Below are 20,500 nucleotides of genomic sequence, written 5' to 3' on the forward strand. Positions count from 1 at the left end.
GTTTATTTATGTCATAAAAATTAATAATAATTTTTTAAAGTAATATAATTTAGAAATTAATTTAATTAGAAAAACAAAAAGTAAAAATTTTTAAAAACCGGAACCGTAACCGAAAAAATCATAATTTAAACGATTTCGGTTTTTTTATTTATCAAAAAACCGAAACTGGAACCGGAACAGTTATTCAATATTTTATTAAACCGTTACCGAAACCGAACCCTAATTTTGTTTCGGTCCGGATCCCTGATATATATATATATATATATATATATATATATATATTGATTACTGATTTAGAGAGAGATTTATTACTGGATTAATTTATTTACCGAATTTTTTGCATTTATATATACAATGTGTTTGTAGTTGTAAAATTATTGAAATATTTTCAATATTTAAAAATTCTTAAGTATCGCCTTTAAAAATATATATTTTTAATAATTTCTATATATTCCAATAATAATAAATATAAAAAAATATATATATATATACCGATAGACTTGAACTCAAAAGTTTTCAGGGTGATAGACCGAACACCTTGCATTGAGCTATTTATATGTTATTCATAAGTTCTTTATATTATTCTTTATGCAGCTGATATTTTTATACAGTAACATCAATAAGAAATCAAGATAACACATACTTGTCAATCACATATATATATATATATATATATATATATATATATACATATATATATACATATATATATAAACTTATAAATATTTTAAATATTCTTTCTAAATTATACATATAATAATCCTTAAAAAATATATATTTTAATATTTAATAAATCATTGTTCTATAATTTGAGATACATAATATATGCGAGATACGGCATACAATATCAATAAGATATCAATAAGATACAATTATTGGAAGATATTGTTAGGAGCAAGATCTAAGATATCGTTATCCTCGTTTTACATATACAGAGAAACAAAGGTAATACGATAGCCGGTTCTTGTTGACATTATCTTTCAATAATCGCATCCGTGTGCTCAACATATTAGTATTTGTGCCTACATGGACGCTACTACATACGCGATGCAAGAGAGACAAAGACAGAACGATTATCTCTCTCCTTGTCAAGCTGTCAGTATGTTACCACGAAAATTTCCCCAGTTCCTTAGATCTAGTGAGAATCGTATTGTCCAGATTTCTCATCAAATAAGTGACATAGCTTCGTGATTTTTTTTTTAATATATTCTTTATATAATGAAGCAAGTCGGTAAAGAGCCGGATTTTGCATTTTCGCTCTTAAAAATTTATAATAAATTAAATACGGACTCGCAGCTAACCCAACCTTACCCGCTGCTAGCTGCGCATTTCCCCAAGTTTTATGTAAATTTTATTTTCATCTTTTTTTCAAAAAAATAGCTCTTTACCGACTTGCGGACAATCCTACTAATTAAGAATCTCCTAAATTTAATGAGATTCATTCAGTATTTTGGCTAAAATATGGAATAAACGAATCCGTAGTTCCCGGCCGGCCGCTGGAGGTCTCCACCATGTCGCCTGCCGACCCTTAAGGGTCTGCAGGCGACCCAGGCAAACTCCGAATTGATGTTGGAGACCTCGCGCGGTGACAACGCGAAACTCCGGTTTCAGTGTTACCAACGTTGAAAAACCAATTTCAGGTTCTATGTAGTGGTGTATATCCGTACACGTACACACTATTGCATTGCTCACGCGGACGCACGGTAGAGAGACAAGGATCGATAATCACGTTATCCTTGTTCCTCTACCGTGCTAATCACGTGACATGCTACATGCGAGATATGGCCTGAAAATGCTTTCTGGCCTTCCGTAGCAGAAGGCAGGAATGTAGCAAGGCTAATAAGCACCCACTTTTTGTAAATTTTATATATGCTTATGCACATATGTGCGTATATATAACAAATAGTATCAAAAATTTATATATATGTCTCCAAATTGTACAATGATAAATAATAATGATAAAATAATAATTCGCAGAGTGAACTAATATACAACATGTAAGACACGGGCGCTTATTAGACTTGGCAATTTATTGCTTTTTCACTTGTACTTTTTCATCGATATTTTATATGTATCGTCAGCGCGATAGAGAGACAAGGAGAGAATTCTTGTCTAACATGTAGTGGCAATTGTAGATTTATAGGCTAACAAATATGTATTACTTACTTTTTGATTATATTGATGTTACTGTATAAGAATACTTGCTCCATATAAATCGTGATGTAAAGAACATACGAGTAACATATTATAAATAGCTCAATGCAAGGTGTTCGGTCTGTCACCCTGAAGACTCAAGTTCAAGTCTATCGATATGATTTTTTTTTATAATATATTAGAATATATAAAAATTATTTTAAAAAATATATTTTTAAAGGCGATTAACTTTAAGAATTTTTAAATATTGAAAATATCAATTATTTTACAACTATCATATACATAAAAATGCAAAATAATTCCGTGAATAAATTATAATGTATCCTGTAATAAATCAATAACTAATATATATATATATATATATATATATACATATATATATAGGTATATATATATATATATATTGATTACTGATTTAGAGAGATAGATTTATTACTGGATTAATTTATTTACCGAATTTTTTGCATTTATATATACAATGTGTTTGTAGTTGTAAAATTATTGAAATATTTTCAATATTTAAAAATTCTTAAGTATATCGCCTTTAGTTAATAATTTCTATATATTCCAATAATAATAAATATAAAAAAAAATATATATACCGATAGACTTGAACTCGAGTTTTCAGGGTGATAGACCGAACACCTCTTGCATTGAGCTATTTATATGTTATTCATAAGTTCCTTATATTATTCTTTATGCAGCTGATATTTTTATACAGTAACATCAATATATAATCGAAAAGAAATCAAGATAATACATACTTGTCAATCATATATATACATATATATATAAACTTATAAATATTTTAAATATTCTTTCTAAATTATACATATATATATAATAATCTTTAAAAAATATATATATTTTAATATTTAATAAATCATTATTCTATAATTTGAGATACATAATATATGCGAGATACGGCATACAATAAGATACAATTATTGGAAGATATGGTTAGGAGCAAGATCTAAGATATCGCGTTATCCTCGTTTTACATATACAGAGAAACAAAGGTAATATGATAGCCGGTTCTTACTGACATATCTCGCAATAATCGCATCCGTGTGCTCAATATATTAGTATCTGTGCCTACATGGACGCTACTACATACGTAATGCAAGAGAGACAAAGACAGAACGATTATCTCTCTCCTTGTCAAGCTGTCAGTATGTTACCACAGAAATTTCCCCATGACTTGCTCCTTATAGATGATCTAGTGAGAATCGTTCATCCCAAATTTTACATCGAAGAAGTTACATAGCTTCGTGAAATTTTTTTTAATATATTCTTTATATAATGAAGCAAAGCGCTAAAGAGTCGGATTTTGCATTTTCGCTCTTAAAAATTTATAATAAATTAAATACGGACTCATGGCCAACCCAACCTTACCCGTTGCTAGTTGCGCATTTCCCCAAGTTTTATAAAAATTTTATTTTTATCTTTTTTCCAAAAAATAGCTCTTTAGCTCCTTGCGGACAATCTTACTGATTATAAATATCATTTATTTAATGAGATTCATTCAGTATTTTGGCTAAAATATGGAATATACGAATCCGTAGTTCTCGGCCGGCCGCTGGAGGTCTCCACCATGTCTCCTGCCGACCCTTAAAAGTACCTTATTCACATGGAGCGTATTTCGTTAAATTTCGCGTAAAGCGTAACTAGCTTAACCAATAACAGAGCAGGCTTTCTGTTGTACAATAGAACAAAAATACTAAATGGATTCTCGATTGGTTGTTATTATTTAGGCGTATTGTTAAATACGCGCCATGTGAATTAGGTACTTGGTGCTTAGTAAAATGTGCGCGTAATCATACGGTTAAAGCGGGGAGCACAAACTTGCATAGGCGCATAAGCATATGTATAAGAAATTTAATTGGTTTATTTTCTTATGCATACGTTTATGGACCAATCAAATTTCTTAAGCCTAGTCTACAATAGAGTCGTAAGGTCGTAAACGTAAGAAATTGACCAATCACAGTCGATTATTCTCCTCGAATTCAACTGTGATTGGTCAATTTCTTACGTTTACGACCTTACGACTCTATTGTAGACTAGCCCTTATGCATACGCTTATGCGCCTATGCAAGTTTGTGTGCTCCCTGCTTAAGTACGTATTCGTTGCCATAACAGAAGAAGAAGAAGAAGGTTAAGTACGTATGTACGGTGAAGTAAATGAGGTGCAGCGTATATAAATAAAAGGTATGTAAATAATAAATAATAATAAATAAATAAGAAAATATATAAATAAATAAATAAAAATAATATTTTAACAGGTTTCACACGTATAGTTCCGCGATTAAATACTCAAAAGTGCTAATAATAATTATTAATTTTGATAAACTAATTAAAAATAAAATATTCTAATTTTTATTATTTTAATCTTTATTAGATAAGTATAATACATGAAAAATCTTTCGTAGGTTTGGGGACTTGTGAAAGAATGTCGATAGAATCGAACGTCCGTGGAGAAATACTTGTAGGTGTAGATGTTCGTGAAGAAACATAGGATGTCTGTAGAGAATTGTTATCCGAAATTTGAAGCGTTGTTAAAGGCCCAGCTGTAATATTACCCTCATATTGCTCGTTTTCGGTGTCAAGTGAAATTACTTCATCATTTTTAGCATTAGCATCTGTCAACGAACTCACTGTCCTAGAATATCATAATAAATGGATTACACATGTGACAAACTCTCTTTAATTTCTGATAGAATAGAAATAATATATATAAGAATATTAAAGAGTAAGAACTTACGGCCGTGTCTGCAATGAATCGTTTAGAAATGCCATAAGCTCATAATATTGAAATTTAGATTTATTTTCAATGGCATTAGCGCTAGATCCGCTAGGTACATACGCCCGAACCTTCTTACGAGCTTTTATATAATTGTCTCGTAAATACTTCCATCTAGCCTTAAGCCTAGTCTACAATAGAGTCGTAAGGTCGTAAACGTAAGAAATTGACCAATCACAGTCGATTATTCTCCTCGAATTCAACTGTGATTGGTCAATTTCTTACGTTTACGACCTTACGATTCTATTGTAGACTAGGCTTTAGCCTCTTCTGGACTGAGGAAATCTTGATAAATAATTGATTTTAAAATTCATTTATATATGCAATAAAATAAGAAAAAGATTTTTCTAGATGATTAAATATACCTTGTAGTATGTTCGACACTTCTATCCATAATGCTTTTTTGCGTAACAGTGTGCTCTCTGAAGCAGGTACACGAAGATCATATAAGCTAGGTTTGCTTCTAACTGCTTCGATTAAGAGTTCGTTTAAATTTTCTTTTTTGCCAACCGTTGAATTGTTTTTAACTGTTAAATATAATTATATTTTTTAATTTATTTAATAGAGTGAAATGAGTGAAAAGATATATATAGTAATCATTGAAAAGATATGTATAGTAATCATTGAAAAGATATGTATAGTAATCATTGAAAAGATATGTATAGTAATCATTGAAAAGATATGTATAGTAATCATTGAAAAGATATGTATAGTAATCATTGAAAAGATATGTATAGTAATCATTGAAAATATATGTATAGTAATCATACCTATTGTCACGACATAGTTTTCGTCAACATTGATATGGTCTACTCCTTCTATGTAATCTTTGAAGCACTCGTGCTCAGCAAAGTTTGTGGTAAATTTAAAAATCCATCCACAGTATCCACATTTGTGCTGTATTAAAAAAGAAATATGTAAGTGAAGATACATAAGACACAACAGGTTGCTCAAACTCGTCCAGCATGCAAATGAAAAAATAATTATTGGACACACACGCTGGGCCATAAAATATTCATTCAATACTTACAATTAGACATAATTCATTGCTTGCACGATATAACGAAATTATTTTAAGATTTACTTGGTGAATATTATTTTCAGAATTTCTCAGAACAATTTTTATATTCCTTTTTCTGAACATTTTTGAAAGATGCGTTAATTCGTATAAAAATTCGAACTTTCTCAGAAAATTTTAAGATTTTCTATATGAATTGGCACATCTTTCAGAAATGTTCAAAAAAAGAAATCTAAAAAATTGTTATGAGAGATTCTGAAAATAATTTTCACCAGAGATAACCTTAAAATTACTTTGTTATATTGTGCAAGCGATGAATTACATCTAAATTGATAATTTTTATTTATATAAAATTTGTTCTTACCCGAATTTGGTTCATTTTTTTCAGCACACATCGAAACACATTCAGCACGAACGAAAATTATGCTTCTTCTTAAATGTTTAACGGCCTCGGGTGACCAATGTTTTATCTTGCCGGCCATAAGGAGAAAAATATGCGTAAATAAACTGGTTGCCTATGCGACTTTCGGCGGCTTACGCAAAAAATTGAATTTAGCGTATCGGCATTACGTTAAATAACTAGGTAAATTTGCGTATGATAACTAAAATGATGTGATTGGTTGATGAGTTTGGCGTAAGTTACGCGTACGCATCTTACGCCGCATGTGAAGGCACCCTTAAGCTGATCAGCCAATAACTGAACCAATGTACTAGTTATTTACTATTTGATACGCGTATCAAGTGCACGATGTAAACTAGGCCAATGCCAGGCAACAGGCAATAGGAACAGGAAATAGAAATATCCACCAATAAAAGCAGGGAATAATATCTATTCTCTGCTCTTATTGGTGGATATTTTTTATTTCCTGTTCCTATTGCCTGTTGCCTGGCATTGTGCAAGAGGCTTTACCACGGTCTTGTATACAGGTCTTGCAACTCCAATGATGGGGGTAGGTCGCTTATTGAAGCAGTTTCGCTTTGCCGCCACGAGGCGAGGATCGTTGCGATCGGGTAATGTTGGCAAACGGAACCAACAAATCAGGGATGGGTTTGATACGCATTCCAGAAGTATCCTACGTATAATACGTATGATTGCGTATCATACGTAGGATACGTATCAAATTATAGCTATGTTCCAAAATTCACTGCCAGCGCTGAAAATTATAGTTCACGTTATGTATGTTATAGATTTTCAGCACTAGCAGTGAATTTTGGAACACAACTTATGCATGAAATTTGACATTTAATCCTAACCTCAAATCTGTATATTAACCATTAATAAAAAACAGATCTTTTAAATATGCAATATACAGTCTATAAATAAAAAACAAAAAAGAAGTGAAATTGAAAATGTAAGTGCAGTATATAATAGTACAGTGTTTAATGTAGTTAATAAACAAAGCATATCTTATTTAATATCCTAAACCAATTACTCCTAAATTAATCCTAAATCAAATAGTAAAATCGATAATTTTTGTTATATCATGACTTTTTTCCTTTATCATTTCTTTTTTCAATAAAAGTTCCTTCTGTCCAGAAAGAATGTCTGGGTTTTCCGCCCTTATTCATATTATTTTATTATTTATATTACTTTTTAATAACAACTCTGCACAGTAGTTAACAATAGGTAATTGGGTACATTCCATTTCACGCATGATGCGTAATGCGTATAATGCATAATTTATTCTTGTTTACATGATGCATCACGTGTGAAACGAAAGGTTATGTAACGTATGATACGAACACATATGTATCAAACTAAGGCACGTATCATACTTAGTATCATACGTAGAATATCTATGTATGATACATAAGGTATGATACGTTCCCAACCTTGCAACAAATTATGATGAGTCCGTTCAGTCCACGGTCGTGGTTCAGTCCGTTGTCGTCGTTTAGTTTTTTGATCTCATCCGCCACGTCGAAGCATGCTTTACAATTTTACAAAGTATTGCTCTCGCTCCGATGTGTTTGATTTTACTGTCGACGAAGTACTGACTACATATAAATTTTCTTTTCCTTGCACACAACATGCCTCCGAAATTTTTTCATACGCAATTGTTTATTACATTAGGCATTAGGTTACGCATGAGACAATACGCTCATCAGAAAAATATAAATATGGAAAAACAGTTTGTACATAAAAAAAAATTATTGAAATTGACAAACCAATAAAGCATCTCTTATATAAAAGTAGCAAAATAATTTTTCTTACCACCCTGGCGGAAAAAATTCTACAAAAAAAAAATTATAAAAATTAGTACGCAAAACTAAAAAAAATACGTCATAATTATGAAATTCTACATGAATTTAAACATTAAAATTTGGAACACTTTTATAATTTTTTATAAATATTTGTAGTATTAAACAATTAAATAAAATGTTTGTATTTAATTTTATTTAATTTAATGTTTTAATTTAATTCATCATAATTTGTTGCTTACGTTTGCCAACATTACCCGATCGCAACGATCCTCGCCTCGTGGCGGCAAAGCGAATGAAATTGCTTCAATAAGCGATCTACCCCCACCACTGAAAATTGGGCGAGTTGCAAGACCTGTATACACGACCGTGGGCTTTACTTATCTAGATATATTTATGCATCACGACTGCACGTACAAAAATTTTAGTCGTAATCGCAAGGCCGTAAGCAAATCGTCCAATCACAGTTAAGCATTCTTATTACGTTATGATAATTCTTCTCTATGATTGGACGATTTGCTTACGGCCTTACGATTACGACTAAAATTTTTGTACGTGCAATGGCCTTTATAAGTAAAAAAAATTAAAGCTATAATTAATTAATTTGTTACATAATACGATTTATATTTTTAATTTTACGTGTATACTTAATCTATCATATACATATCTTACAGAAAGGTATCTTACTGCCAGACCCACTTTTTTTCCCCAGAATTTTTTAATAACACATGTGGTATACTATATTTGTATCGAATTTTATTACAAAAAATGTACAGAGATGATGTTAGTAATCAAATAATAAATATACACATTTTCTCCTCTCCCTCGCTGCGTGTTTTATAAACTTTTCACACATAGGTATGTGTACCATTTAAATTAAATGATACGACAGCCACCACATCAGAATGGGTTGTATACCAGCTAGGAACAGTATAAAGTAAAGTCGCCTCTTATTTCCAGAGGCCGTATACGAACTGTGGCCTTGCGGAATGACTCTTAATTTTAACGATCGCATCAGAAAGACAGCTAGAGAAACGCTAAAGTATAATAATATCGCGTAATAACCAAATTTTCGAAATAGCAACGATAACAATAGGGCTGCATTGATACCGACATATTTGTAACCACAATACGCCAACAAGTCCAATGTTGTTAGACTCGTCTGAAGATTCATCACGTACAGACTCACGGTATGAACGAGCAATTCAATCACACCCCAAGCTAGAGCAGAGCTAGCAAGGATACCTAATTGCTCGTGAGTGAAACGTTCATGCATACCTAAAACTAATCCCGCTGTAGCAACATATGTGAAAAACGCCATTGTAGGAATATACATGTCCGGCGCGTTTTTCTCATATCGCGGTTGCAATGGTACGTCCTGCTCGTATTTTACAGACCAGTCCTATAAGAATTGTTATTGAATTTGTTTAATACATTTAATTAGACATTTTGACGTGTAAATTTTGTGTAAATATATTTTGTACGAGACAAAAGATAATAAAATAGAGATAAAACTATTAAAATGGAATGTCCTTTTAACAGCACAGATAGAGATGTAAAAAGCTGTTTTTTTTTCTAATAGAAAGTTTAAAAAATTTTGTTTTTTTTTCTTTATTTTTTTAGATATTAAATTATTTAAATATAAAATTATTTTTCTTTATATTTTTTATTAACATAATAAAAAAAACTAAAGTTCATATATTCTTAATTAATTTTTTTCAAAAGTTATTTTAATGGATTAATGAGACTTGTGCAGCAAATTATAAACTCGGTTCGGATCATTTTTATCTATTATTCGATATCTGTCATTTAAAAATTAAAAAAAAGTGAAAAATCAATTTGCAGTAATTAGAATACAAAAATATTAAATATCTGAAAAAAATACAAAATTAAAAAAAACGAGGCTTGTTTATTTATATCTCTATACACAGGGTATTTGTCTCCTTCAGTAAACATTCTAAAAAACTTACCTTATGTGTAAATGGGAAGAACAACAGCATCAATTTTGCAAAGACGTAATCTGTATTTACAGCAAAATAATATTTCAATGCTGTAATTGGCACATATTTCTCAAGATGTTGTTTCCCAGTACCAACTAACGCATTTCCATATTGTACCGCCATGTTTGTGACCATAGGTTGAGCCAATAATTGCGTCGCAAATTGTGGGCTTGCAAATTCCCCACCTTGACTATCATTGAGTGGATAGTTTGACATCTGTGGATTAAATCCATATGGAGGTGGTGCCTGGACTCCTCCAGGAACATTAAAGCCATATTCTGGCATTGTACCGTTATTTGCAGGCACCTAAAATTAAAATCACCACAAATTAGTTAGAAATTCAATGTGTAGTATAAATATATATGCAATAAGTGAAATGAATAACACGTGCATTCTATGAAATTTACCTGTTGGTTATATACAGGCATATACAGATTTTGCGGCATTGGAGGAGTTGGTACGGATAAACCAGCTGATGGATCTAATAATCTCTTTGGCTTTCCTGTCAAATCATAATTAATTTCTCTATAAAATGCATATAAGGATGAGAATATAAAATTACCAATTTCTTTGTATCCAATATTTAAATTATAGTAATGAAATCTATATATAACCACAAGTTTTCCTGTTATATTCGTATAATTAGGCAAGAATAATTTATTACACGATATGAAAAATACATATTACAACAAGTGAGGATTATCGCGATATCATGAATATTGTTAAGCATAAATATCTTGTACTGATACATCTAATATAAGTTTACATCTGTCATTCGTAGGTTACGCTCACCTCGACGTGCATTCGAGTGATTGTAATTCATGTTTCAGCGGCTTTTTTTATTTTATGTTCCAGGTGCTCTCCTAATAATTCAGCGAGACAAGATACAAGTTCGCTTGCACCTACTCGATTCTATTTATTCATAAAGAATAAGATTAAGAACAATTTGTACCACAACACGTCGCCATGTTCTGCTCTTTGTAGTCGCTTATTGTGAAATTTATTCATAAACTTGACGTTACATCTGTCGTACGACGAGTTTGACGTTCATTAGCTATCGAATAGGGAATTTCTAGGGGATTTTGAAAGTTTGAGCGAGAGCGAGAGCACAAGCAGAGAGCTGGCACAAGTCAATGGTCTAGGTCTAGTATCCACGAAGCCTTCAATCCTTTAGCTCCGTGAACTTGGCCCCCCAATTTTGACTTTTTGAGTTTTTTTTTTTTAAATCGTTTGTAAGTCGTTTGTAGGTGATTGTTAGATTAATTAAAACGTTTGTTAGATTAGCCTCGCGCTGCAAAATAAAAAATAAAATTGACCGTGAAGTTAGCCTCCGGTTTTTTATTTTGATCCTATTTAAGTTTTGCAGAGGCTCAATCGATGCGGAATCGTTTGTTGGTCACGAATATGCTAATTAGAACGTTTGTTAGATCGTCGTTTCTTAAATAAAAGCAAAAAACGATATTTGATCATTTTCTAGAGAAATAACCGTGAAGTTAGCCCTCGGCTTTTAATTTAGATTATTTAAGTTTTGCAGAGCCTCAATCGATGCGGAATCGTTTGTTGGTCACGAATATGCTAATTAGAACGTTTGTTAGGCCGGTATTCATAGTCCGATCTTGTATTTAAGATCGTCTTAAGGGCCATTCCACAATAGGTTGCAAATGCTCTCGTTGCCAGTTGATAATTGCGGATTGACCAATCGGATTGGTCAATCTGCAATTATCAACTGGCAACGAGAGCATTTGCAACCTATTGTGGAATGGCTCTAAGTATGCTGCGAAGACTGCGGATCTGACAGCGGGTGCTTTCGCGAAAGATCAAAATGATCCAGATTAAAATAATCCTGTGCTGTGATTGGTCAAATCTGAAATTTCACTGAATTTCATTCAGTCCAATTTCAATGAAATTCAGTGAAATTTCAGATTTGACCAATCACAGCACAGGATCATTTTAATCTGGATCATTTTAATTTTCTTGCGAAAGCAGCCAAAAGGATAAAAATAAAATACATTATAATATTATTATTTAAATAAATAAGAGATAATGACTACGTTTACACGGCCCGATTTAAGCCGAAGTTTTAACATCGATGTTATAACTACCGACGGTAGATGCCGTGTAAACGCTCTTTTATGACGAAGTTATTACATCGATGTAGTAACTCAAAGTCATTTGATGAAGAGGCTTAGGGTTATTACATCGACGTAAAAAGGATGTGTAAACGGTCGCAGTGTAACGATGGCAATAATGCCAACCATAAAAATTAAACATTTTAATTCTCCATTGTTTGCAGAGTTGGTTATTCTGTATTCCATACCATAGTACGTACAGAACGAAAGTTATTAAGCTATTTCAGCTTGATGGCAATAAGATAAGTCTGAACGTGTAAACGCAACTCATCTTAAGTAGGAGTTATAACATCAGCGTTATTAAGTCGAAGTTAGAAGCCGTGTAAACGTAGTCAATGATAAAAAACAAGAGGAAACCAAGTAGCAAACTTGTAGCAAAGCTTTCACTTCACAAGGATTAGTTCCTCTGTTCACCACTTGGTCATTGATGTCGCAACAGGTCTTGGATTTCGATATAACTAGCAGTCCATATTTATATAGAGTACGTTTACACAGCACCCTTAGGGCCAATTTCACCAACGTCGGTTAACTTTAACCTCCGGTTAAACTATATCTTTATCTCTTTTTAAGAACACATCTGAAAAGAGACAAAGATATGGTTTAACCGGAGATTAAAGTTAACCGACGTTGGTGAAATTGGCCCTTAATCGGGTTTAATAACATCCGTAGTTGTAAGACTGGCCAATCACAGCCGTTCCATTCTTCAGGGAAATGGCTGTGATTGGCCAGTTTTACAACTACGGGTGTTATTAAACCTGATTAAGGGTACCGTGTAAACGTACTCATAGTCAAAGCCATGGACGTATGAATATACCTGGACGGAGCTTTCTGGCGCGGGGGGTGAAGATTTTAGGGGAGGAGGGGGCCGCCTTATTGTCTGGCGACATTAGTGCTGCTCCATAGGTATAGAACAGCAATGACATTGAATTATTTTTACACGAAAATATAAAAAAATGCCGCTTTGTGTTGCAATCGGCTGTTATAACAAAAGTTATCGCAAAGCTAAAGCGCAAAAAAATGTGGAACAAGATGTTGAAATCACATACCACCGGTAAGTATTATATTCATAATCTAACTACAAAATAAAATTTACTCTTATTTTATATAAATAAAGTAAGGTTCTATGTAAAAGTTTTTACTGTTTGAATAAATTTTTGCTAAATACTGTTAGATATAATTCCAATACGTGATGATAACCTATAATTATTTTATTGATTTGTCTTACTATATAGATTTCCAAAAGATGAAGTAAGAAAATTAACTTGGATTAAAAATATGGGTCTTCGTGTGGAATGTTTACCGAAATCTCCACATTTATGCTCATTGCATTTTTCGGAAAGTAGCTTTGATCGTAGCTCCCTAACGCGAACAAGATTAAAAGAAAATGCCATTCCAATCGTAAGTATAATTTTACTTACAATTAAATATCATTGTTCACAATCTTAAATTTTAATAAATCTAAATACTATAAATTTAAATATACTTTACTGAATGATTCTGACTATTCTTCTGTAGAATATTGTCTTATTTATGTCAATATTCTATAGATATTCTATTTGAAAAATACTTTATTATTATTAATTATCTATCTGATATATCAAAAATATTAGATTACCATTATATAACATATTAATGATAGCATGTATGAATAAATACATATATTAAAAATTACTTTAATATTTATAGCTAAATATCTCAGAGGTTGAAGTAGAGTTGAAAGAAAAAGAAATTGAGATTCCACCTGTGCCAAATACATCAGTTAGAACTTCATTAACAGTGAACGACAATAATTTGACTGTGAGTACTTCTTCTTGACTATACGATTAATTGCATTCAACTAATTATATATTTGTATTAACATAACAATAAATATTATATTACAGACTTTACAAGATAACAACGAAACTGAGTTAATAGAAACTTTCCATCATGTATCCGACGAAATACCAATGGAAATCTCATTAAAAGAATCTGGTTCCAATGATGAATTAACAGTAAGTACTTCAAGTTACATTCCGTATTAAACATGTAAAAATAATGAAAAATGTACTTATTTTATAATATTTTTTGATTGCTTATGGAATAATTAATTAATTTTAATTAATTTTTATAAATTTTTTATGGAATAATTTTTTTTTTTTATAAAATACTTTCTTATGCATATGGCAGTAAGTAAAATTTAAAATTTTATGTACAATTACAGTTGGAGTCGGAAATAACAAAACAACAAACACTCAAACGTTACAGAGAAGATGATAATGACAGTGACAATGAAATTATGTCAAAAAGACATTATTCTACATTTGATGTTCCTACCGATCAGCGATTACAGGATTCACCCAGAAAAAAAATTTTGCGCAAAGCTTTATCCCACCAAAAGGAATATTTTCAACGGCAGATACGAACATTGAAGCAGAGAAACAAGCGTCAAGAAAAACGAATCGCAACATTAAATACAATATTAAAAGATCTCAAAGAATATTAAAAGATCTCAACAGAAAAATTTATTGGCTGATGAGCATGCAGATATATTAGAAACAATTGGTAAGTGTAATGTACACTTGTTGAAGCGTTTGACAGCAAAAAGCAGTAACAAATCAAAAGTTTTGAAAGAATATTCTCCTGAGCTTCGAAAATTCGCTTTAACATTGCACTATTACTCACCCAAAGCGTATAACTATGTACGTAAACATTTCGATTTATGTCTTCCACACCCGAAATCAATAAGTAAATGGTTCAAATCAATTAATGGAAATCCTGGTTTTATGGAAGAAGCATTAAAAAGTATTTCTGAACGGGTAAAAGCTACAGATTACCCACTAGTCGGTACCTTAATTTTTGATGAAATGTCAATTAGACAACATATTGAATACGATGGTGAAAAATATAGTGGTTACGTTGATTTTGGAGGTGAAATTATTAACGATAGTACTAGTATTGCTAAAGATGCCTTGGTTTTTCTTTTTGTATGTATGAATGCTGCATGGAAAGTACCCGTGGGTTATTTTTTCATTAATGGAATAACGGCAGATCAGAAAAGTAATTTGATTATTCAATGCATCTCCTTGCTGCATGACACTGGTGTGAGAGTTGTTGCATTAACTTTTGATGGTGCCGCCACAAATTTATCTACGGCGAAACAATTGCAATGCAATTTAATACTAAATTCTTTACAGACTTCGTTTCCTCATCCAGTTACAAAGGGCAAAATATTTATTTTTCCTGATCCATGCCATATGATAAAGCTTGTTCGTAACCTGTTTGGAGATTTCAAAACTATTATCGATGGATCAAATAAATATATCAGGTGGCAGTACATTACAGATCTATATAATTTACAAAAAGAAGAAAGTTTGCATTTAGCTAATAAGCTGCGATCAGCACATATTCAATATCACAAACAAAAAATGAAAGTGCGTTTTGCTACTCAGTTATTTAGTAAATCTGTTGCTCAAGCACTTCAAGTTTGCAAAGAAGACTTACGTCTTCCACAGTTTCAGAATTGTTCAGCAACAATAGAATTTGTATCTAAATTTAATGATATATTTGATATTTTCAACTCTAAAAATATGAAACAATTTAATTATAAACAACCGCTTAATTCTTTGAATTATACAAAAATAATAGACAAATTGGAAGAATGTAAGACTTACATTTTGAACCTTTATTTTCAAAATGGAACTCGAATTGTTGATTCTACTAGGAAAATTGGTTTAGTTGGATTTTTAATATGTATCGAGAGTTTAAAAGGACTATACAACGAAATTTGTGAGACTCAAAATATTTTGAAGTACATTCCAACGTACAAAATAAGTCAAGACCATATAGAATTATTTTTTGGTTGCATTAGGTCCAAAGGGGGTTATAATAATAACCCAACTGCTCATCAGTTTAAAGCGGCTATGAAAAAATTATTAATTCATTCTGAAATTCGAGATTCAGGCAGTGGTAATTGTATACCTCTTGAACATATTGCAATTTTGCATTAGTTCTTCAATTTTGCGTTAGTTCTTCAAAGTAGTGAACAAATAATCAATAATAGTTCAATTCCATTGACATTATGTAACGATAATATGCAAAACAATGTATTAACTGCAGACATTATAGAAGATCACGGGTACTTTCCAGACATTCGTAGAATCACCGAATTTTTTTCACGAATTATAGTATATATTGCTGGTTTTGTCGTAAAATATCTAAAAAAAATATTGTATTGCGAAGAATGCGTTAATGTACTAAATTCAGACGGTGAACAAGATGAAAACTGTAATTTAATACAAATAAAAAACCGCGGTAATTTACAATATCCATCGTCTAGTGTGACAAAAATTTGTCATGAAGCAGAAAGAGTCATCCGCTTTGCTTTGGCAGAAAGTGGAGGAAAATTTATGAAAAAAAAATTCACAGAAACTTATCTTGTAAGTTGCGTTCTTGTCAAATTTACTGAATCGGATAATTTGTTTTTAAATTTAAAACAACATTCACATGATCAAAATCCTGTAGAAAACCACATTGTACATTTGATTAAAGCAATTGCTGGTAAATATATAAAAATTAGACTTTATCATATTGGCAAAGAAGCTATGGAAAATGTAAAAAGTCAAAGGCACTTTCGCAATAAGTTAACGTTATTCGAAGGACAATAATATTTTTATTTTGTAATAATTATGTATTTTCATTATTCATTATGTATTATATTTTCATTATTTATTTTGTAATAACAATTGTATAAATATTATAAATAAATATTGCAACAAATCATTTTATCCTATAAAATTATATTTTGAATGATAAAAATCTAGTCTTTTTTTCCCCGAATTCAATAACACAATTCTTTTCATCAACCAACTGATGCAGTGATATATTTTTGTTATTTATATGAAGAACCGTAATTCTCATAATTCAGGTTTTTTTAAACGAATTAAGAACACTTTTAGCTATAAAGTGGTCTCGTGGTATTACATATGATCAATATTGTTATAATAAAGTTGATTTTAATGTTTATGAATGTAATTCATATATATATATATATATATATATTTATGTATAATATAAAATATATTTAGGTATAAAGTTATTTTCAATAATCTTTCAAAAATTTTAATAAATTATATTTTATATAATTATGACTTTATAGCTTAAAATGTTTTAATACGTTTCAAAAAAGCCAAAATATGAGGATTTTATTTGTTATTAATGTTATTATATGATTAAATATATTAGTTTTTCTTACAATTAATGAAATAGAATTTCAAATAATATTTTAAGAAATAAACTTTATTGCACATTGAAAATTGCACATAAATTATAATACTGTAGTACTTAATATATATGAATATTGGATTATTACATAATATAAATATTTAAACGATTATATCTGATTCTATTATATCTGAATCATCTAAATAGATATAAAGTGGATCATCTGGATCCAAATTTTCTTTAAATGGAGACTTCAAAATGGGATTATTAAATCCAATGGTATTAGTTTGTAAAACGCTTTGGATGCTATTAGAAGATGTATCTTGTTTTTTATATGCTATCATAGTTCCCATTTGATGAAGAACTGAAGACGGAAATTGATAATCAAAACAACACTTATTTATTCTTCGAAGTCCCGCTCGCGTAGTAAGAATGGAATTAACTGTATCCTGATGAAGACGATTCCGTATAGAACTTTTGACAATTTTCATTTGACTGAATGTTCTTTCTACTTCACCATTAGACCATGGAAGCACAAGGTATTTTAATGCTAAATTAACAAGATCTTTAAAAGGATTTTCACCCGATGCATCCTTGTATTCTTGCACCTCAGCCCAAAAAGAAATTGTATTTGTAATATTTTGCCATTGAACAAAAGAGAGTTTTGACCATTGATAATCAATCTTTGTTATAGTATCTTTTGTTTCATTCATGAGTTGTGCGAGAGGAATCACAGATGGTTTTATAACGCGGAGGCATTTTTCAGGAGAAAAAAGTGAAATATTAAGTAGAACCTCTATATTATCTGGTAAACGTTGCTGAAGTTGACAGACCAAAGCAATTATAAAATCTATGCATCTAGTCCTAATTTGAATTTCATCATCAACTGTTAATAAATTATTTGATCTAGCTTCTTTCATTTTTTCTTCAAAATTATATCCAAGATATGGATGCGGATGAAGATAATCTTTCACGTTAACTTTTAGAAGATTTTCTTTACATCCAGTTATCACAGTTCGCTGGGCAAGTCCTTGAATAAGAACAATCAGATCATTTAAAAGCTTTGCAGGATCCCCATTATTAATCTGAAATGCTTTGTTCACAGCCTGGGTTTCATTCAATATAGGTTTCAAGAATATAAAATATAACTCGTTACGTATGTCTTTGTACATATTGTACAAGAGTTCTGCAGTGTAACATTTATCAGCAGTCCTTTTTAATTGAAAATGAGTTTTAAGCTCTAACCATTGTTGAAGAATTCTTTGTACTGCATTTGCAATTGATAACCAACGAGTAGCTGCCATTTGAAGAATTTTTAAAGATTCTAAACCATCATTTAAAGTTTTGAAAAGAATTTTATATTGTTCTCGCTGTTCTGTTGATCTAAAAAACGAAAAATGGATAATATAAATCAAATTTATCATGATTCTATTTAAAAAGACTATTTAAAAAATGAAAATATAAAATCAGTAACACATTTACCTTGAAAACCAATTGTATGTTTCACTGACTAGAAATTCTAAATTTCTTGGAAGTGTATCTGCCACTGCAGCTGAAACAGCTAGTTGGATGGAATGGCACACACAACGAATCAATACTATATGGGGTACTTCTTCCTTAAGCTTACGAAAAACACCATTGTTAATACCTAAAAAAATATGTGGATAAATAAAAGCGAAAGAAATGAAACATGAAATTTCATAGATACAATAAGAATAGATGCATATGTATATAACATATACATATGCATCTATTCTTATTGTATATATTAAGATTCAAAAATATAAAAATATATGTAAAACATACCTATCATAACAGATCCATTATCTGTTCCAAGACCTTGCATTTTTTGAATAGAAAGACCATAGTCTGCAAGAGTAGTCTTGATTGCTTTAATAATAGACAGCGCATCACCTCTTTCTAATAATTCTAACTTTAAAAAAGTGGAGACAACTGTTTTTCTTGACATAGAAAAATAAATTATACAAGTTCCTAATTGTTTTAGTACTCCAATATCTGTTGATTCGTCAATGAGAAGACTATAAGAGCTATCTCCAATATCTGTTCTTAAATCAGATTTAAAATGAGGAGCAATAATATTCTTCAAAACTGCAGTAGCTTTTGTTCTGTGCAGCTTAATTTCATTAATGTTAGTCTTGGAACTCTTGGAAGTAGATTTATTTAGTACCCTTAGATGATCAATGCATCTTATCGCACAATGACACGTGACAAAAAGTACCATTTTTATCTCAGCTGTAGCTGTTTCAAGTGAATAACCAGAAACCTGGTCAAATATCAATTTTAATTGTCTCTGACTTGAAAATGGTTCAGCAGCTTTAACATGTTTTGAGGTCTTAGCATGTTCTATAAGGAGAGCATGATGTGCTTTCAAAGTACAACAATATTTACAAAAAACTGCATTTTTATCTGTGGGAATCTCTTGCATCCAATCCTTAAGCAATGGGTTTGATTCCCATTCTTTACGATATTTTTGCGTATATGGAACTTTCCTCTTTGACATTTTTTATTTGTTTAGAAAACAAATTAATATTCTAAAAACAATATTATTTATATTATTGTTCTAATACATTTAACAAAAAGGATTTAAAGTATTTATTCAATCTAACCTTTCTTCTACCGAATTTCAAAACGCAACAGCCAATTTCACCAACCTCGGTTAACTTTAACCTCCGGTTAAACTATATCTTTGTCTCTTTTTAAAGAACGTATCTGAAAAGAGACAAAGACAGTTTAACCGGAAGTTAAAGTTAACCGAGGTTGGTAAAATTGGCTCTTAAGTGCATCCAACAGAATTCACTAGGGGAAACAGTAGGATATATTTTTACTTTCCTCCAATCATAGAAATTAAAAACTACTAGATTTCCTACGTACTACAGTTTGTGCAGAGAGAAACCTGAGAGCGGCCACCGCGATTTAGCGGACGCGTGTACTGATGCGCCCCCTGACAAAGTGGACATGAACTACGTCGTTACGC

General features: G+C 31.0%; 3 protein-coding genes, 1 long non-coding RNA gene and 1 pseudogene across 10 annotated transcripts; 2 read left to right on the top strand and 3 right to left on the bottom strand.

The window, feature by feature from the left end:
- Positions 1–4,224: 4,224 nt before the first annotated feature.
- On the top strand, positions 4,225–4,851 carry LOC145948329 (uncharacterized). The gene is made up of 2 exons (XR_014427337.1): positions 4,225–4,362; positions 4,584–4,851. It is a non-coding gene; the product is annotated as an uncharacterized LOC145948329 (long non-coding RNA).
- LOC145948328 (uncharacterized) lies at positions 4,673–7,273 on the bottom strand. 3 transcript variants are annotated; one of them, XR_014427336.1, is made up of 6 exons: positions 6,883–7,273; positions 6,337–6,442; positions 5,725–5,851; positions 5,320–5,481; positions 4,916–5,239; positions 4,673–4,813 (listed from the first exon to the last, which is right to left on the bottom strand). XR_014427336.1 is itself a non-coding variant. In XM_083058033.1 (4 exons), exons 1-4 carry the CDS (start codon positions 6,349–6,351, stop codon positions 4,806–4,808), a joined length of 312 nt encoding a protein of 103 aa, XP_082914159.1. In that variant the 5' UTR covers positions 6,352–6,602; the 3' UTR covers positions 4,675–4,805. The 3 variants fall into 3 exon arrangements, 1 of the variants encoding a protein (XP_082914159.1); XR_014427335.1 differs by lacking the exon at positions 6,883–7,273 and having other exon boundaries at positions 6,337–6,608; XM_083058033.1 differs by lacking the exons at positions 4,916–5,239; positions 6,883–7,273 and having other exon boundaries at positions 4,675–4,813; positions 6,337–6,602.
- Positions 7,274–8,913: 1,640 nt separating this feature from the next.
- Positions 8,914–11,176, bottom strand: Yif1 (Yip1d-interacting factor 1). Of its 2 annotated transcripts, XM_083058031.1 has the most exons (4): positions 10,967–11,176; positions 10,582–10,676; positions 10,145–10,480; positions 8,914–9,576 (listed from the first exon to the last, which is right to left on the bottom strand). In XM_083058031.1, the coding sequence occupies exons 1-4, from the start codon at positions 10,995–10,997 to the stop codon at positions 9,046–9,048; spliced, it is 993 nt and encodes a 330-aa protein (XP_082914157.1). In that variant the 5' UTR covers positions 10,998–11,176; the 3' UTR covers positions 8,914–9,045. The 2 variants fall into 2 exon arrangements, with proteins under 2 accessions (XP_082914157.1, XP_082914158.1); XM_083058032.1 differs by lacking the exon at positions 10,582–10,676.
- A 1,219-nt stretch (positions 11,177–12,395) lies between these two features.
- Positions 12,396–15,425, top strand: LOC145948326 (uncharacterized; annotated as a pseudogene). Its single transcript, XR_014427334.1, has 6 exons — positions 12,396–12,742; positions 13,092–13,354; positions 13,536–13,701; positions 13,990–14,100; positions 14,187–14,297; positions 14,507–15,425. The product of XR_014427334.1 is annotated as an uncharacterized LOC145948326 (transcript).
- Positions 15,426–17,654: 2,229 nt separating this feature from the next.
- LOC145948324 (zinc finger protein 862-like) lies at positions 17,655–20,262 on the bottom strand. 3 transcript variants are annotated; one of them, XM_083058028.1, is made up of 5 exons: positions 20,133–20,262; positions 19,915–20,057; positions 19,312–19,374; positions 18,988–19,153; positions 17,655–18,888 (listed from the first exon to the last, which is right to left on the bottom strand). In XM_083058028.1, the coding sequence occupies exons 2-5, from the start codon at positions 20,024–20,026 to the stop codon at positions 17,667–17,669; spliced, it is 1,563 nt and encodes a 520-aa protein (XP_082914154.1). In that variant the 5' UTR covers positions 20,027–20,057; positions 20,133–20,262; the 3' UTR covers positions 17,655–17,666. The 3 variants fall into 3 exon arrangements, with proteins under 3 accessions (XP_082914154.1, XP_082914153.1, XP_082914155.1); XM_083058029.1 differs by having other exon boundaries at positions 18,357–18,535; positions 18,751–18,888; positions 19,312–20,057; XM_083058027.1 differs by having other exon boundaries at positions 19,312–20,057.
- Between the last annotated feature and the right edge of the window lie 238 nt (positions 20,263–20,500).

The sequence above is a fragment of the Prenolepis imparis genome, unplaced genomic scaffold, assembly GCF_030444845.1.
Source record: "Prenolepis imparis isolate NDT839.2.m4 unplaced genomic scaffold, iyPreImpa1.0 SCAF_335, whole genome shotgun sequence".
NCBI lineage: Eukaryota > Metazoa > Arthropoda > Insecta > Hymenoptera > Formicidae > Prenolepis > Prenolepis imparis.

Excerpts from the sequence above, each read along its gene's own strand:
- LOC145948328 (XM_083058033.1), bottom strand. Across the intron at positions 5,482-5,724 it reads AAACTATGTCGTGACAATAG|TTAAAAACAATTCAACGGTT; the intron begins GTATGATTACTA and ends TATATTTAACAG.
- Yif1 (XM_083058031.1), bottom strand. The coding sequence starts at position 10,997 with ATGAATTACAATCACTCGAATGCACGTCGAG. Across the intron at positions 10,481-10,581 it reads TGCCTGTATATAACCAACAG|GTGCCTGCAAATAACGGTAC; the intron begins GTAAATTTCATA and ends TTTTAATTTTAG. Across the intron at positions 9,577-10,144 it reads TCTTCCCATTTACACATAAG|GACTGGTCTGTAAAATACGA; the intron begins GTAAGTTTTTTA and ends CAATTCTTATAG.
- LOC145948324 (XM_083058027.1), bottom strand. The coding sequence starts at position 20,026 with ATGTCAAAGAGGAAAGTTCCATATACGCAAAAATATCGTAAAGAATGG. Across the intron at positions 19,154-19,311 it reads TAATGGATCTGTTATGATAG|GTATTAACAATGGTGTTTTT; the intron begins GTATGTTTTACA and ends ATATTTTTTTAG. Across the intron at positions 18,889-18,987 it reads ACATACAATTGGTTTTCAAG|ATCAACAGAACAGCGAGAAC; the intron begins GTAAATGTGTTA and ends TTCGTTTTTTAG.